Source organism: Oncorhynchus mykiss, chromosome 17, assembly GCF_013265735.2.
Source record: "Oncorhynchus mykiss isolate Arlee chromosome 17, USDA_OmykA_1.1, whole genome shotgun sequence".
NCBI classification, from domain to species: domain Eukaryota; kingdom Metazoa; phylum Chordata; class Actinopteri; order Salmoniformes; family Salmonidae; genus Oncorhynchus; species Oncorhynchus mykiss.
The window spans coordinates 91,990,260-92,009,245 of record NC_048581.1 but is presented as its reverse complement, the minus strand read 5'-3'; the positions used below and the strand labels follow the sequence as shown (position 1 = coordinate 92,009,245).

At 46.1% G+C, this 18,986-nt stretch overlaps 1 protein-coding gene across 2 annotated transcripts in view; it reads right to left on the bottom strand.

Moving 5' to 3' along the window:
• The window catches only part of LOC110519238 (transcription cofactor vestigial-like protein 4), a 96,566-nt gene that overhangs the window by 2,722 nt on the left and 74,858 nt on the right, over positions 1–18,986 (bottom strand). For both annotated transcript variants that reach the window (XM_036950958.1, XM_036950957.1), the window contains 3 exons: positions 12,210–12,432; positions 2,845–3,085; positions 2,231–2,315 (listed from right to left, as the gene is read on the bottom strand). In XM_036950958.1, coding sequence (XP_036806853.1) covers positions 2,231–2,315; positions 2,845–3,085; positions 12,210–12,432 — 549 coding nt within the window. The remainder of the gene's footprint in view (positions 1–2,230; positions 2,316–2,844; positions 3,086–12,209; positions 12,433–18,986) is intronic.

The following is an 18,986-nucleotide window of genomic DNA, read 5'->3' as shown; positions in this document are numbered from 1 at the left end:
GGGGCTCTAACATCTAGACAGGCGGGGCTCTAACATCCAGACAGGCGGGGCTCTAACATCTAGACAGGCGGGGCTCTAACATCTAGACAGGCGGGGCTCTAACATCTAGACAGGCGGGGCTCTAACATCTAGACAGGCGGGGCTCTAACATCTAGACAGGCGGGGCTCTAACATCTAGACAGGCGGGGCTCTAACATCTAGACAGGCGGGGCTCTAACATCTAGACAGGCGGGGCTCTAACATCTAGACAGGCGGGGCTCTAACATCCAGACAGGCGGGGCTCTAACATCCAGACAGGCGGGGCTCTAACATCTAGACAGGCGGGGCTCTAACATCTAGACAGGCGGGGCTCTAACATCTAGACAGGCGGGGCTCTAACATCCAGACAGGCGGGGCTCTAACATCCAGACAGGCGGGGCTCTAACATCTAGACAGGCGGGGCTCTAACATCTAGACAGGCGGGGCTCTAACATCAGACAGATTTACGTCTGGGGTGTACTACTTTTAACCTTACACTTCACTCTAATCCCAAACCAAATCTAGGACACTTATGTGGTCCCCGTTGGAGTCTACAGGCAGCATAGGGCTCATCTGATGATTTACAGCGTTACCTGGGGTGTCTGCAGGCTGGTCTAATGTAGCAGTATGGTATAATATATATGATGTTACTTACAATAGCAGGCTGGTCTACTGTAGCAGTATGGTATAATATATATGATGCTACTTACAGTTACAGGCTGGTCTACTGTAGCAGTATGGTATAATATATATGATGCTACTTACAGTTACAGGCTGGTCTACTGTAGCAGTATGGTATAATATATATGATGCTACTTACAGCTGTTACCTGGTCTACTGTAGCAGTATGGTATAATATATATGATGCTACTTACAGTTACAGGCTGGTCTACTGTAGCAGTATGGTATAATATATATGATGCTACTTACAGTTGTAGGCTGGTCTAATGTAGCAGTATGGTATAATATATATGATGCTACTTACAGTTACAGGCTGGTCTACTGTAGCAGTATGGTATAATATATATGATGCTACTTACAGTTGTAGGCTGGTCTAATGTAGCAGTATGGTATAATATATATGATGCTACTTACAGTTACAGGCTGGTCTACTGTAGCAGTATGGTATAATATATATGATGCTACTTACAGCTGTTACCTGGGGTGTCTGCAGGCTGGTCTAATGTAGCAGTATGGTATAATATATATGATGCTACTTACAGTTACAGGCTGGTCTACTGTAGCAGTATGGTATAATATATATGATGCTACTTACAGTTGTAGGCTGGTCTACTGTAGCAGTATGGTATAATATATATGATGCTACTTACAGCTGTTACCTGGGGTGTCTGCAGGCTGGTCTACTGTAGCAGTATGGTATAATATATATGATGCTACTTACAGTTACAGGCTGGTCTACTGTAGCAGTTACAGGCTGGTCTACTGTAGCAGTATGGTATAATATATATGATGCTACTTACAGTTGTAGGCTGGTCTAATGTAGCAGTATGGTATAATATATATGATGCTACTTACAGTTGCAGGCTGGTCTAATGTAGCAGTATGGTATAATATATATGATGCTACTTACAGTTGTAGGCTGGTCTAATGTAGCAGTATGGTATAATATATATGATGCTACTTACAGTTGTAGGCTGGTCTAATGTAGCAGTATGGTATAATATATATGATGCTACTTACAGTTGCAGGCTGGTCTACTGTAGCAGTATGGTATAATATATATGATGCTACTTACAGTTGTAGGCTGGTCTAATGTAGCAGTATGGTATAATATATATGATGCTACTTACAGTTGTAGGCTGGTCTAATGTAGCAGTATGGTATAATATATATGATGCTACTTACAGCTGTTACCTGGGGTGTCTGCAGGCTGGTCTACTGTAGCAGTATGGTATAATATATATGATGCTACTTACAGTTACAGGCTGGTCTACTGTAGCAGTATGGTATAATATATATGATGCTACTTACAGTTGTAGGCTGGTCTACTGTAGCAGTATGGTATAATATATATGATGCTACTTACAGTTGCAGGCTGGTCTACTGTAGCAGTATGGTATAATATATATGATGCTACTTACAGTTACAGGCTGGTCTACTGTAGCAGTATGGTATAATATATATGATGCTACTTACAGTTGTAGGCTGGTCTAATGTAGCAGTATGGTATAATATATATGATGTTACTTACAGTTGCAGGCTGGTCTACTGTAGTTGTTAGGCAGGTTACAGTTCCGGTTTTTGGCCGGAGCGCACGTTATCACTGACGGACGATTCTAAACAAACACAAAGAAATCAAACAAAACATGTTCAGGACTTAGCATGGGGTCTTGAAGACAACGTGGACTCAGCATGGGGTCTTGAAGACAACGTGGACTCAGCATGGGGTCTTGAAGACAACGTGGACTCAGCATGGGGTCTTGAAGACAACGTGGACTCAGCATGGTGTCTTGAAGACAACGTGGACTCAGCATGGGGTCTTGAAGACAACGTGGACTTAGCATGGGGTCTTGAAGACAACGTGGACTTAGCATGGGGTCTTGAAGACAACGTGGACTTAGCATGGGGTCTTGAAGACAACGTGGACTTAGCATGGGGTCTTGAAGACAACGTGGACTTAGCATGGGGTCTTGAAGACAACGTGGACTTAGCATGGGGTCTTGAAGACAACGTGGACTTAGCATGGGGTCTTGAAGACAACGTGTTACCTGCATATTCTTATGCCCTCAAAGTGTGAGTGTGTTCGTTCGTTCGTGTGTGTGTGTGTGCGTGCATGCGTGTGTGAGCGCTCGTCTTGAGTCTAACCTGCTGGCGTTCCACAGGGCTGACGATTGGTGAGATGACAAAGGTACGGGCGGCATCCATGTTGTTTTTGGTCAGGGCGAGAGGCTGGTCCATGGCCAGGCTGGGCATGTGGTGGTGGGGGGTGTACAGGTGGTGGTTGCCATTGAGAACCATGGAGGGGGTGGCGGCTCGCTCCATGGGGCTGCGGCTACAGTCCCGAGGGTCCTTAGTACTACGGAAGTCGCCATTGGAAGGCTTGCCTCTGCAGAGAGAAGATGATAAAAGATTTATTGTCCAATGTACACAGAAGTCCTAAAGAAACTGGTCGTTTGATTCATTCCAAGACTGGAGAGAGGAGGGGTGGGGGGGGTGGAAGGAGGGGTAGATGGGGGTAACAGACAGAGAAATCCATAACCTCAAGACAGAAGACTGATTGACGTCTACTGTTGGAGCAGAGATCAGAAGCGTCAGATGAAACAGAATGTGAAACATCGTAAAGCAAGGAGGAAAGACATTTTACTGAACGTGACAAAAACTTAACGGCTGGTTGTGTAGATGGATGAGAATTATTATTATTTTTTAAAAATCTATTTTTAGAATAAGGCTTTAACGTAACGAAATGTGACTCGTTTCAGGAAACTAGGCGTATCACTACTTCACAGGAGTGACATTTGAACATATAAAAAAACAATAATTACGAAAATATGTTTTTTTTTTTTTTTTTTTTTTTTTGCAGAAATGCCTTCTGGAACATGTGAACTTTCATGTGCCTTAATAATGATATTAACAAACTTGTATTCCATCTGTAAATTATCAGTATGTGTAGGCAATCCTGTCTAATGCAGCTTTTTAGAAAGTATTAAATCTGCTTCAGTGTTGCTCTCCACTTTCTGGAGGACCGAGTTTTGAAATCAGTGGAATTAGAGTCTGATAGCTGAAGAGCTGGAGCAAATTTTAGCGTCCGATTGCTAATATGCAGATGGAGTTGAAAAGAGAACACACAGAAGTCTCTGGATTACATCTTCAAACTAAGGGCAACCATGGCATCCATGACAGTTACCTATGCTGCAGAGTATAAGTTCATTAGAGCTGCGTCAGATGACCTGGCCTCCACAAGCATCCAACCTCAACCCAATTAAGGTGGTTTGGGATGAGTTGGACCGCAGAGTGAAGGAAAAGCAGCAAACAAGTGCTCAGCATATGTGGGAACTCCTTCAAGATTGTTGGTAAAGCATTCCAGGTGAAGTTGGTTGAGAAAATGCCAAGAGTGTGCAAAACTGTCAAGGCAAAAAGTGTCTACTTTAAAGAATCTAAAATATATTTTGATTCGTTTAACACTTTTTTGGTTACTACATGACTCCACATGTGTTATTTCATAGTTTTGATGTCTTCACTATTATTCTACAATGTAGGAAATAGTAAAAAGATGAAGAAAACCCTTCAATAAGTAGGTGTCCAAACTTTTGACTGGTACTGTATACTATCCACGTCCTTGTTCAGCCACGACTCTGAGAAACATAGAATATTACAGGTCCTGTAGATAGGATAGTCTGGAACAGAGCTCATCTAGTTTGTTCTCTAGCGACTCTACGCTCGCCAACAGAAGTGAGGGTAGAGGCGGTTAATTTGCTCGCCAACGTCGTCTCGTCAGGATGCCGCCTCGCCTGCCTCTTTCACCGTCACTTCCTCTTTAGAGTCCTGGGGGGGATCAGGGCCTGGTCCGGGGTAAGCAGAACATCCAGATAATAATATATAATATATATATAATAATAATTGGCCAGGAGCCCGTAAAACAATCCACTGTAGCGCTGTTTTGAACAGAGATTGTTTTCAGGTTCTTTGTCAGAAAGTATTTAAACTGTGGTTAACAGTGTTGTTTTTACTGATTAGGTCCTTTTTCATTTATGTGATTGACGTGGAATTACTCTGGAGCCATATGTCTGTGTGTGTCTGTCTCTCTGTGTGTGTCTGTCTCTCTGTGTGTGTCTCTGCCTCTGTGTGTGTCTCTGCCTCTGTGTGTGTGTCTGTGTGTGTGTCTGTCTCTCTGTGTGTTTGTGTGTCTCTGTCTCCCTGTCTGTGTGTTTGTGTGTGTGTGTGTGTGTTATTGACGTGGCATTACTCTGGAGCCCTGTGTGTGTATGTGTTAGCTGCTACTTGACACCTCATGCTTGGGTGCACCTAGATATTATCTCTCTCTCCCCTGTGCTAGTCAGTCGTATGAAAGACAGACCTGGGTCTGGGGGGGATAGGGGCAGGGCGAGGGACAAAATAAAACAAGTTACTTTTGTCCCAAAACCCTGGAATGTGGAAACGAGGGTAATATTTCCCTCCCTGGTCAGTTGTGCTTCAGAACCACTCTACATCCACTGTAAATGGACCCTTGTTGAATCATTTAAAAAAAACTGCACTGTTCTGGACTGAAGTTCAAGTCAGACGGCAACCGAGGACCAATTTCTATCTGAAAACAAGGAGCCTTTATCCTGTAAGAGTCAGGCGGCTGTGGGCTGGAAGCCTGCTACGGCCCGCCTCTCTGTGGGCTGGAAGCCTGCTACGGCCCGCCTCTCTGTGGGCTGGAAGCCTGCTACGGCCCGCCTCTCTGTGGGCTGGAAGCCTGCTACGGCCCGCCTCTCTGTGGGCTGGAAGCCTGCTACGGACCGCCTCTCTGTGGGCTGGAAGCCTGCTACGGCCCGCCTCTCTGTGGGCTGGAAGCCTGCAACGGCCCGCCTCTCTGTGGGCTGGAAGCCTGCTACGGCCCGCCTCTCTGTGGGCTGGAAGCCTGGAAAGGCCCGCCTCTCTGTGGGCTGGAAGCCTGCTACGGCCCGCCTCACTGTGGGATGGAAGCCTGCTACGGCCCGCCTCTCTGTGGGCTGGAAGCCTGCTACGACCCGCCTCTCTGTGGGCTGGAAGCCTGCTACGGCCCGCCTCTCTGTCTCTGTAGTATTCCCTCCTGTTGAGGCCTCTCCTCTCTGTATTCCCTCCTGTTGAGGCCTCTCCTCTCTGTATTCCCTCCTGTTGAGGCCTCTCCTCTCTGTCTCTGTATTCCCTCCTGCTACGGCCCACCTCTCTGTCTCTGTAGTATTCCCTCCTGTTGAGGCCTCTCTTCACTTGGCAACGTGCACCTTTGTAACATGACAGTAACATTGTACTCTGTTCCATTTGTTCCTAGAACCCCGAATAACAGACTTGTGGAATCGAGTTACACATTCGATTAAACTTGTAGCCTCAAGACTCGACAATGACTTGAGACTGACTTTAAATTATCTGGCCAGGTTTGGTAACGTTTTGTCACTAAATTTGTGGCACAGAGACTCCAGTGTTTTACTCTCTATACAGCCAGACTCCATGGTTTTACTCTCTATGCAGCCAGACTCCAGGGTTTTACTCTCTATACAGCCAGACTCCATGGTTTTACTCTCTATGCAGCCAGACTCCATGGCTTTACTCTCTATACAGCCAGACTCCATGGTTTTACTCTCTACGCAGCCAGACTCCATGGTTTTACTCTCTACGCAGGCAGACTCCATGGTTTTACTCTCTATGCAGCCAGACTCCAGGGTTTTACTCTCTATACAGCCAGACTCCATGGTTTTACTCTCTATGCAGCCAGACTCCATGGCTTTACTCTCTATACAGCCAGACTCCATGGTTTTACTCTCTACGCAGCCAGACTCCATGGTTTTACTCTCTACGCAGCCAGACTCCATGGTTTTACTCTCTACGCAGCCAGACTCCATGGTTTTACTCTCTACGCAGCCAGACTCCATGGTTTTACTCTCTATGCAGCCAGAGACAGTCATTGCAGAATCGCCCTTCCCGAAAAAAAAAAAAAAAAAAAAAAACATTTGACAGATTGGCTTGTGAAATGTACACTCGGTCCTCTGATTGGACCAGCAAACTGTCACTCAGCACAGGCCCGGGTGAGCTAACGATAGCTTATTTGCTGTTCAGCTATACGATCAGGTGCCATGCAAAACATATACAGTTAGAGTTGTGGCCAAAAGTTTTGAGAACGACACAAAATATTAATTTCCACAAAGTTTGCTTCTTCTGTGTCTTTAGATATTTTTGTCAGATGTTACCATGGAATAGTAATTACAAGCGTTTCATGAGTGTCAAAGGCTTTTATTGATAATTACATGAAGTTGATGTAAAGAGTCAATATTTGCAGTGTTGACCTTTCTGTTTCAAGACCTCTGCAATCCGCTCTGGCATGCTGTCAATTAACTTCTGGGACACATCCTGACTGATGGCACCCCATTCTTGCATGCTTGGAGTTTGTCAGAATTTGTGGGGTTTTGTTTGTCCACCCTCCTCTTGAGGATTGACCACAAGTTCTCAATGGGATTAAGGTCTGGGGAGTTTCCGGGCCATGGACCCAAAATATCAATGTGTTGTTCCCCGAGTTATCACTTTCGCCTTATGGCAAGGTGCTCCATCATGCTGGAAAAGGCATTGTTCGTCACCAAACGGTTCCTGGATGGTTGGGAGAAGTTGCTCTCAGAGAATGTGTTGGTACCATTCTTTATTCATGGCTGTGCTCTTAGGCAAAATTGTGAGTGAGCCCACTCCCTTGGCTGAGAAGCAACCCCACACATTAATGGCCTCAGGATGCTTTACTGTTGGCATGACACAGAACTGATGGTAGCGCTCACCTTGTCTTCTCCGGACAAGCTTTTTTCCAGATGCCCCAAACAATCGGAAAGGGGATTCATCAGAGAAAATGACTTTACCTCAGTCCTCAGCAGTCATATCCCTGTACCGTTTCAGAATATCAGTCTGCCCCTGATGGTTTTCCTGGAGAGAAGTGGCTTCTTTGTTGCCCTTCTTGACACCAGGCCATCCTCCAAAAGTCTTTGTCTCACTGTGCGTGCAGATGCACTCACACCTGCCTGCTGAGATTCCTGAGTAAGCTCTGTACTGGTGGTGCCCCGATCCCGCAGCTGAATCAACTTTAGGAGACGGTCCTGGCGCTTGCTGGACTTTCTTGGGCACCCTGAAGCCTTCTTCATAACAATTGAACCGCTCTCCTTGAAGTTCTTGATGATCTGATAAATGGTTATTTTAGGTGCAATCTTACTGGCAGCAATATCCTTGCCTGTGAAGCCCTTTTGTGCAAAGCAATGATGATGGCACATGTTCCTTGCAGGTAACCATGGTTGACAGAGGAAGAACAATGCTTCCAAGCACCACCCTCCTTTTGAAGCTTCCAGTCTGTTATTCAAACTCAATCAGCATGACAGAGTGATCTCCAGCCTTGTCCTCGTCAACACTCACACCTGTGTTAACGAGAGAACCACTGACATGATGTCAGCTGGTCCTTTTGTGGCAGGGCTGTAATGCGGTGGAAATGTTATTTTTTGGGATTCAATTAATTTGCATGGCAAAGAGGGACTTTGCAATTAACTGCAATTCATCTGATCACTCTTCATAACATTCTGGAGTATATGCAAATTGCCTTCATATAAACTGATGTAGCAGACTGTGAAAATTAATATTTGTGTCATTCTCAAAACTTTTGGCCATGACTGTAGGTAGAGAGGATCACCACAACTGTTATTTTGGTTTCTCTCCTAGCATCTTGCTGGCTACTCTGCTAGCATCTTGCTGGCTACTCTGCTAGCATCTTGCTGGCTACTCTGCTAGCATCTTGCTGGCTACTCTGCTAGCATCTTGCTGGCTACTCTGCTAGCATCTTGCTGGCTACTCTGCTAGCATCTTGCTGTCTACTCTGCTAGCATCTTGCTGGTTACTCTGCTAGCATCTTGATGGTTACTCTGCTAGCATCTTGCTGGTTACTCTGCTAGCATCTTGCTGGTTACTCTGCTAGCATCTTGCTGGTTACTCTGCTAGCAGCATGCTAGCTAGCCGGCTAAAAACAGCAAGCAAGCTAACTTTTTTAGCTTCCCACATCTCCATGTGAAATAATTGATATTTAAATAATATGCCAAGGCAAATATTTGTGTACTTGTCAGTGTAACCTACAACATCACCCCAGTTTGATATGCTGCTTGAATGCATTTGGTTCCATATCAGCGAAAAACAAATAGAATGTCATAATTTTTTCTCTCGGTGATACAGCAAATACCATTTCAATAGCCTAGAATCAGGTAGTTATTACTTCTAAACAAAATACCTTTTTTGAAGGGGGAGGGGGTGGATTTTTAAAAAGGCTGCAATGTTGGCTTGACTTATTTTTGTGGAACACCGAGAATCTATTTAGTTGTCGATGCAAAACAGGTTGCCCAGCTAAACCAAGTCCAAGCGATCTTTAAATTCAAGCGAAACAGATTGTCATCTGTCATCTGTCGTCTCATCGACCGCTGAAACCAGGTCAATAACTCTATGCACAGTCCTATTGATTAGGATTTGTCCTTTATTGTGAGTAGGACTTTTGCCGTCACCCATCTTATCAAGACATTTACCATTTCGTTATGTAGTTAAAGATTGTTAAAACCAAAAAGTCAAATTGATTGTATGGTTGTACAACTCATGTGTTAATGCATACATGGCTGTCTCCGGGGGGACATTTCTCATCAATATTTTTCAAGTTTAATTATATTTATTATAAAATATTGACCGTCGCCCCTCCTTGACCTCCATACCGGTCATTCTCTAGTCGGCAGCATTACCTAACGCACCAGGGCATAGTGACATAGTGGCAGGGCATAGTGACATAGTGGCAGGGCATAGTGACATAGTGGCAGGGCATAGTGACATAGTGGCAGGGCATAGTGGCATAGTGACATAGTGGCAGGGCATAGTGGCATAGTATAGTGGCAGGGTATAGTGGCAGGGTAGAGTGGCAGGGCGTAGTGGCATAGTGGCAGGGCATAGCGGCAGGGAATAGTGGCATAGTGGCAGCGCATAGTGGCATAGTGGCAGGGCATAGTGGCATAGTGGCAGGGCATAGTGGCATAGTGGCAGGGCATAGTTGCATAGTGGCAGGGCATAGTGGCAGGGCATAGTTGCATAGTGGCAGGGCATAGTTGCATAGTGGCAGGGCATAGTGGCAGGGCATATTGGCAGGGCATAGTGGCAGGGCATAGTGGCATAGTGGCAGGGCATAGTGGCAGGGCATAGTGGCATAGTGGCAGGGCATAGTGGCAGGGCATAGTGGCATAGTGGCAGGGCATAGTGGCATAGTGGCAGGGCATAGTGGCAGGGCATAGTGGCATGGCATAGTGGCATGGCATAGTGGCAGGGCATAGTGGCATAGTGGCAGGGCATAGTGGCAGGGTAGAGTGGCATAGTGTCAGGGCATAGTGGCAGGGCATAGTGTCAGGGCATAGTGGCAGGGCATAGTGTCAGGGCATAGTAGCAGGGCATAGTGTCAGGGCATAGTGTCAGGGCATAGTGGCATAGTAGCAGGGCATAGTGGCAGGGCATAGTGGCAGGGAATAGTGGCAGGGTAGAGTGGCATAGTGTCAGGGCATAGTGGCAGGGCATAGTGTCAGGGCATAGTGGCATAGTAGCAGGGCACCTCCCCCCCCATTTCCTTTGCAACTTTGAAGCATCCTGCATAATTTGCTGCTGTTGAACCAGCCTGCTGACACGAGACAAAAACCGAGAGCAGCCCATGACAACGGGTTGGGGGTGGGCTCGAGTGGCACATGGGGGGGCTCGAGCGGATACAATACTTTTTGAAAAAGTATTACTAGTATCATTATTTATAATGCCCAGCTCACGAGGGCCGTTGATGTGAGGCCTGAGGCAATTGCCTCTACTGTGTAATGGTAAGTACACCTCTGTGAGTCAAATCAAATTAAATGTTTACTTATGAGCCCTTAACCAACAATGCAGAGTTAAAAACTAAGTATGTGGACACTGTCAAATATCTAATTCCTAAATCGTGGGTATTAATATGGAGTTAGTCCCCCCCTTTGCTGCTATAACATCCTCCATTCTTCTGGGAAGGCTTTCCACTAGATGTTGGAACATTGCTGCTATAACATCCTCCACTCTTCTGGGAAGGCTTTCCACTAGATGTTGGAACATTGCTGCTATAACATCCTCCACTCTTCTGGGAAGGCTTTCCACTAGATGTTGGAACATTGCTGCTATAACAGCCTCCACTCTTCTGGGAAGGCTTTCCACTAGATGTTGGAACATTCCTGCTGGGACTTGCTTCCATTCAGCCACAAGAGCATTGTTGAGGTCGAGCACTGATGTTGGGCGATTAGGCCTGGCTCACAGTCGGCGTTCCAATTCATCCCAAAGGAGTTTGATGGGGTTGAGGTCAGGGCTCTCTGCTGGCCAGTCAAGTTCTTCCACACAGATCGACAAACCATTTCTGTATGGACCTCTCTTTGCGCACTGGGGCATTGTCATGCTGAACCAGGAAATGGCTTTCCCCAAACTGTTGCCACAAGGCAGGCAGGCAGGGGATGGCAAGCAGGCAGGCAGGGAAGTAGAGGGGAGGGCAGGGAGGCAGGCAGGGGACGGCATGCAGGCAGGCAGGGAAGTAGAGGGGAGGACAGGCAGGGGAGGAATGTGAGTTATGTGAGCTAGGGCCCTCCACAACAGCAGCCAATCCCCTTGATAATGCACTACATCAGACCATTTAGACCAGAGAGAACTATATAGGGGATATGGTGCCCTTTCAGATACAGCCCATGACCAAGCATGGAGGGAGGGCATGCCCAGACATGTGCTCCAATCACAGGCATGGTATGTGAGGAATCCCGGGCCTCAGACGGAGCAGCAGATCCCAGTAGAGAAATACCAACATCCAGGCAGCACATTCTCTCTCAGGCATCCAGGAATCTGCAGCATGGGGCGCTAGCTAGCTAGCGTAGCTTCCTGCTCAGCCACACGGGAATCCATCTGATGGGGCGCTAGCTAGCTAGCGCAGCTTCCTGCTCAGCCACACGGGAATCCATCTGATGGGGCACTAGCTAGCTAGCGTAGCTGCCTGCTCAGCCACACGGGAATCCATCTGATGGGGCACTAGCTAGCTAGCGTAGCTGCCTGCTCAGCCACACGGGAATCCATCTGATGGAGCGCTAGCTGGCTACTAGAAAAGGAGGGGGAAACTCTAAACAGTTACATACAGAGATACATTTTGGATGATATTATATTGATACTTTGATTCCACAAATAAAAAACAAATAAAAAAAAAACTGTTTTTGCCAGTCGGCTGTACCTGCGGCAAAACACTGTGGCTACCTGTCCTGTGCGTTTCTCACATGGCACAGCACCCTGAACACAGAGTGAATTCCCTTTGTAGCAAATATTCAGCTTTCTGCAAAACACTGCCCCAAGAAGTCATGTGTGATACATTTGGAAAATTGGACATTCCATTACGATGTCACAATGCATGTGGAGCCAAAACAAACGTCATCTGTCACTTTATCTGTGTGTGTGTGTTTGTGTGAGTATCTACTTACAACTGTGCAGCAAACAGCCGGCTCATCTTGGCCACGTGTTGGTTGTCACAGTCTTGGTCATCATTGTCTTGTTGGTCCTGTCCTGTGCTGAGGCAACGGCTGTGCTTCCTCTTGCTGGGGCTGATGGGTGGATGGCCCGTCCGGTGGCTAAGGTTGGAGATGCCAGACAATGACAAGGACATGGACTGGTGCATCATGGGATCACCTCGACGCGCTGCCTCGCCTGCACGGAGAGAAACACACAACATATAGAAGGCATCAAATGGGGAGGAAGTTGTACTAATGACAGGAACTTGTGTACTAATGACAGGAACTTGTGTACTAATGACAGGAACTTGTGTACTAATGACAGGAACTTGTGTACTAATGACAGGAACTTGTGTACTAATGACAGGAACTTGTGTACTAATGACAGGAACTTGTGTACTAATGACAGGAACTTATGTACTAATGACAGGAACTTGTGCTAATGACAGGAACTTGTGCTAATGACAGGAACTTGTACTAATGACAGGAACTTGTACTAATGACAGGAACTTGTACTAATGACAAGAACTTGTACTAATGATAGGAAGTTGCTAATGACAGGAACTTGTACTAATGACAGGAACTTGTACTAATGACATTTCTATCTCCAACATTCTGACCTGCATCAAAACAGATGCCTGCCAGGGGAAAAGCAATTCCACGGTGACAGAATGATGCTGAGACTGGCACAAACAGTGCAAACGGCACGAACCGTCGTTCGGTTACCAAACTTTGCATCTACGCTGTTCTTCAAGAAAATGTTTTTTTTTTTTTCTGTCAAATTTTAATTTGGATTTAATTCCAAACTGCGATTTAAGACCCCAATTCTTTTTTTTTAAAACCTAACTTTCACGAGGATTCATTGAATATGGTTAATATGAACCAACCGTTGATAGTACAGTAGGGCAGTATGCTGCGGAGAGACGACAGAGAAAATGACAGTTTTGACCAGTCAGGAGAAAAAAAACAAATGAAAATATGTTCTCACTATTTAAAAAGAAGATGGAGAACCAGCTATATGATGAACAGGCACAGCAGACTAGAACCAGCTATATGATGAACAGGCACAGCAGACTAGAACCAGCTATATGATGAACAGGCACAGCAGACTAGAACCAGCTATATGATGAACAGGCACAGCAGACTAGAGCTAGTTAACGCTACCTACTACAGTAGCAAAAAATAATAACACGAGTCAAATATCTACATAATATCATCCAAAAATAATATTGCATATTGTACGTAACTGTATATATTTGTTCACTAGTAAATAGGATGCAATTTGGGACGTGTCTAAATACACGACCGGGAAGAATCTGTGAAAACTTTATTAGTGTGCTAAAAAGTTAAAAAACACATTGTAAGACATTTAAAAAGTAGTTAACTTCTTGTAAATATTGTCAAATTCAACACTTGGCTGAATGGTGTGAATGTTCTGGCATTACGTGTCAGGAGGAAAACTGTTTGTTTGAACAAACAGGTTAAAATAAATCTTGTACGCTGTTCCTTCCTTCCTCGGCCAGTAGCTCCCAGAGTACAGTAGACCAGGGAGAGTGTGAGGACGGCAGGAAGGGAGACTGGAAAACTACTGGTGGCAGTAGGTACAGATGGGGACTTTCCACTAGAAGACTTTACCCCAATGTTACACTCAGTCAACTCTGGAAAGACTTACTGAGCACCATGTCACCGTAACACAGCGAGGCAAACATTTCAAAGCCCATATCAAATCACATTCACAAAATGATCTTCACCAAAACAATGCAGAGCCAAGTGCTCACCTAAACAATAGTGTTCATCTTAACGGTACGGTAAAGGCACAATGTCAAGCTAGGCATGGTACAACTCACTGAAACGTACTGTTCAACTGTCTACAGTGAGAAAGTGTGGTCTAAAGAACAGTAGAACAGTAGACGGTGTAGAACAGTAGAACAGTAGAACAGGTGTAGAACAGTAGACGGTGTAGAACAGTAGACGGTGTAGAACAGTAGACGGTGTAGAACAGTAGAACAGTAGAACAGGTGTAGAACAGTAGACGGTGTAGAACAGTAGACGGTGTAGAACAGTAGGCGGTGTAGAACAGTAGACGGTTTAGAACAGTAGACGGTTTAGAACAGTAGACGGTGTAGAACAGTAGACGGTGTAGAACAGTAGACGGTGTAGAACAGTAGACGGTGTAGAACAGTAGACGGTTTAGAACAGTAGGCGTTTAGAACAGTAGGCGGTGTAGAACAGTAGGCGGTTTAGAACAGTAGATAGTGTAGAACAGTAGATGGTGTAGAACAGTAGGCGGTGTAGAACAGTAGGCGGTGTAGAACAATAGAACAGTAGACTGTGTAGAACAGTAGACGGTGTAGAATAGTAGACGGTGTAGAACAGTAGATGGTGTAGAACAGTAGAACAGTAGACGGTGTAGAACAGTAGATGGTGTAGAACAGTAGAACAGTAGACTGTGTAGAACAGTAGATGGTGTAGAACAGTAGGCGGTGTAGAACAGTAGACGGTGTAGAACAGTAGGCGGTGTAGAACAGTAGGCGGTGTAGAACAGTAGAACAGTAGACGGTGTAGAACAGCAGACGGTGTAGAACAGTAGACGGTGTAGAACAGTAGGCGGTGTAGAACAGTAGACGGTTTAGAACAGTAGACGGTGTAGAACAGCAGACGGTGTAGAACAGTAGACGGTGTAGAACAGTAGGCGGTGTAGAACAGTAGAACAGTAGGCAGTGTAGAACAGTAGGCGGTGTAGAACAGTAGGCGGTGTAGAACAGTAGGCGGTGTAGAACAGTAGACGGTGTAGAACAGTAGATGGTGTAGAACAGTAGAACAGTAGACGGTGTAGAACAGTAGACGGTTTAGAACAGTAGAACAGTAGGGGGTGTAGAACAGTAGACGGTGTAGAACAGTAGGCGGTGTAGAACAGTAGACGGTGTAGAACAGTAGACGGTGTAGAACAGTAGGCGGTGTAGAACAGTAGAACAGTAGACAGTGTAGAACAGTAGGCGGTGTAGAACAGTAGACGGTGTAGAACAGTAGACGGTGTAGAACAGTAGGCGGTGTAGAACAGTAGGCGGTGTAGAACAGTAGAACAGTAGACGGTGTAGAACAGTAGACGGTTTAGAACAGTAGAACAGTAGGGGGTGTAGAACAGTAGACGGTGTAGAACAGTAGGCGGTGTAGAACAGTAGGCGGTGTAGAACAGTAGACGGTGAAAACAGTAGACGGTGTAGAACAGTAGGCGGTGTAGAACAGTAGGCGGTGTAGAACAGTAGGCGGTGTAGAACAGTAGAACAGTAGACGGTGTAGAACAGTAGACGGTTTAGAACAGTAGAACAGTAGGGGGTGTAGAACAGTAGACGGTGTAGAACAGTAGGCGGTGTAGAACAGTAGACGGTGTAGAACAGTAGGCGGTGTAGAACAGTAGACGGTTTAGAACAGTAGAACAGTAGGGGGTGTAAAACAGTAGACGGTGTAGAACAGTAGGCGGTGTAGAACAGTAGGCGGTGTAGAACAGTAGGCGGTGTAGAACAGTAGGCGGTGTAGAACAGTAGACGGTTTAGAACAGTAGACGGTTTAGAACATTAGACGGTGTAGAACAGTAGACGGTGTAGAACAGTAGAACAGTAGACGGTGTAGAACAGTAGACGGTGTAGAACAGTAGGCGGTGTAGAACAGTAGGCGGTTTAGAACAGTAGATGGTGTAGAACAGTAGAACAGTAGACTGTGTAGAACAGTAGATGGTGTAGAACAGTAGACGGTGTAGAACAGTAGACGGTGTAGAACAGTAGACGGTGTAGAACAGTAGACGGTGTAGAACAGTAGAACAGTAGGCGGTGTAGAACAGTAGGCGGTGTAGAACAGTAGAACAGTAGACAGTGTAGAACAGCAGACGGTGTAGAACAGTAGACGATGTAGAACAGTAGACGGTGTAGAACAGTAGGCGGTGTAGAACAGTAGAACAGTAGACAGTGTAGAACAGTAGGCGGTGTAGAACAGTAGACGGTGTAGAACAGTAGGCGGTGTAGAACAGTAGGCGGTGTAGAACAGTAGACGGTGTAGAACAGTAGGCGGTGTAGAACAGTAGAACAGTAGACGGTGTAGAACAGTAGACGATGTAGAACAGTAGACGGTGTAGAACAGTAGGCGGTGTAGAACAGTAGAACAGTAGACAGTGTAGAACAGTAGGCGGTGTAGAACAGTAGACGGTGTAGAACAGTAGGCGGTGTAGAACAGTAGGCGGTGTAGAACAGTAGACGGTGTAGAACAGTAGGCGGTGTAGAACAGTAGGCGGTGTAGAACAGTAGAACATTAGGGGGTGTAGAACAGTAGACGGTGTAGAACAGTAGGCGGTGTAGAACAGTAGACGGTGTAGAACAGTAGGCGGTGTAGAACAGTAGAACAGTAGACGGTGTAGAACAGTAGACGGTTTAGAACAGTAGAACAGTAGGGGGTGTAGAACAGTAGACGGTGTAGAACAGTAGGCGGTGTAGAACAGTAGGCGGTGTAGAACAGTAGGCGGTGTAGAACAGTAGGCGTTGTAGAACAGTAGACGGTTTAGAACAGTAGACGGTTTAGAACATTAGACGGTGTAGAACAGTAGACGGTGTAGAACAGTAGAACAGTAGACGGTGTAGAACAGTAGACGGTGTAGAACAGTAGGCGGTGTAGAACAGTAGGCGGTTTAGAACAGTAGATGGTGTAGAACAGTAGAACAGTAGACTGTGTAGAACAGTAGATGGTGTAGAACAGTAGGCGGTGTAGAACAATAGAACAGTAGACGGTGTAGAACAGTAGACGGTGTAGAACAGTAGACGGTGTAGAACAGTAGATGGTATAGAACAGTAGGCGGTGTAGAACAGTAGATGGTGTAGAACAGTAGAACAGTAGACTGTGTAGAACAGTAGATGGTGTAGAACAGTAGGCGGTGTAGAACAGTAGACGGTGTAGAACAGTGGGCGGTGTAGAACAGTAGGCGGTGTAGAACAGTAGAACAGTAGACGGTGTAGAACAGCAGACGGTGTAGAACAGTAGACGGTGTAGAACAGTAGACGGTGTAGAACAGTAGGCGGTGTAGAACAGTAGAACAGTAGACGGTGTAGAACAGTAGAACAGTAGGCGGTGTAGAACAGTAGGCGGTGTAGAACAGTAGAACAGTAGAGGGTGTAGAACAGCAGACGGTGTAGAACAGTAGACGATGTAGAACAGTAGACGGTGTAGAACAGTAGGCGGTGTAGAACAGTAGAACAGTAGACAGTGTAGAACAGTAGGCGGTGTAGAACAGTAGACGGTGTAGAACAGTAGGCGGTGTAGAACAGTAGGCGGTGTAGAACAGTAGACGGTGTAGAACAGTAGGCGGTGTAGAACAGTAGAACAGTAGACAGTTTAGAACAGTAGAACAGTAGGGGGTGTAGAACAGTAGACGGTGTAGAACAGTAGGCGGTGTAGAACAGTAGAACAGTAGACAGTGTAGAACAGTAGGCGGTGTAGAACAGTAGACGGTGTAGAACAGTAGGCGGTGTAGAACAGTAGGCGGTGTAGAACAGTAGACGGTGTAGAACAGTAGGCGGTGTAGAACAGTAGAACAGTAGACAGTTTAGAACAGTAGAACAGTAGGGGGTGTAGAACAGTAGACGGTGTAGAACAGTAGGCGGTGTAGAACAGTAGACGGTGTAGAACAGTAGGCGGTGTAGAACAGTAGACAGTGTAGAACAGTAGGCGGTGTAGAACAGTAGGCGGTGTAGAACAGTAGGCGGTGTAGAACAGTAGACGGTGTAGAACAGTAGGCGGTGTAGAACAGTAGGCGGTGTAGAACAGTAGGCGGTGTAGAACAGTAGACGGTGTAGAACAGTAGGCGGTGTAGAACAGTAGAACAGTAGACGGTGTAGAACAGTAGACGGTTTAGAACAGTAGAACAGTAGGGGGTGTAGAACAGTAGACGGTGTAGAACAGTAGGCGGTGTAGAACAGTAGGCGGTGTAGAACAGTAGGCGGTGTAGAACAGTAGGCGGTGTAGAACAGTAGGCGGTGTAGAACAGTAGACGGTGTAGAACAGTAGGCGGTGTAGAACAGTAGAACAGTAGACGGTGTAGAACAGTAGACGGTTTAGAACAGTAGAACAGTAGGGGGTGTAGAACAGTAGACGGTGTAGAACAGTAGGCGGTGTAGAACAGTAGACGGTGTAGAACAGTAGACGGTGTAGAACAGTAGGCGGTGTAGAACAGTAGAACAGTAGACAGTGTAGAACAGTAGGCGGTGTAGAACAGTAGACGGTGTAGAACAGTAGACGGTGTAGAACAGTAGACGGTGTAGAACAGTAGAACAGTAGACAGTGTAGAACAGTAGGCGGTGTAGAACAGTAGACGGTGTAGAACAGTAGGCGGTGTAGAACAGTAGGCGGTGTAGAACAGTAGGCGGTGTAGAACAGTAGGCGGTGTAGAACAGTAGGCGGTGTAGAACAGTAGAACAGTAGACGTGTAGAACAGTAGACGGTTTAGAACAGTAGAACAGTAGGGGGTGTAGAACAGTAGACGGTGTAGAACAGTAGAACAGTAGATGTGTAGGCGGTGTAGAACAGTAGGCGGTTTAGAACAGTAGACGGTTTAGAACAGTAGACGGTTTAGAACAGTAGACGGTTTAGAACAGTAGAACAGTAGGCGGTGTAGAACAGTAGGCGGTGTAGAACAGTAGGCGGTGTAGAACAGTAGGCGGTGTAGAACAGTAGGCGGTGTAGAACAGTAGAACAGTAGACGGTGTAGAA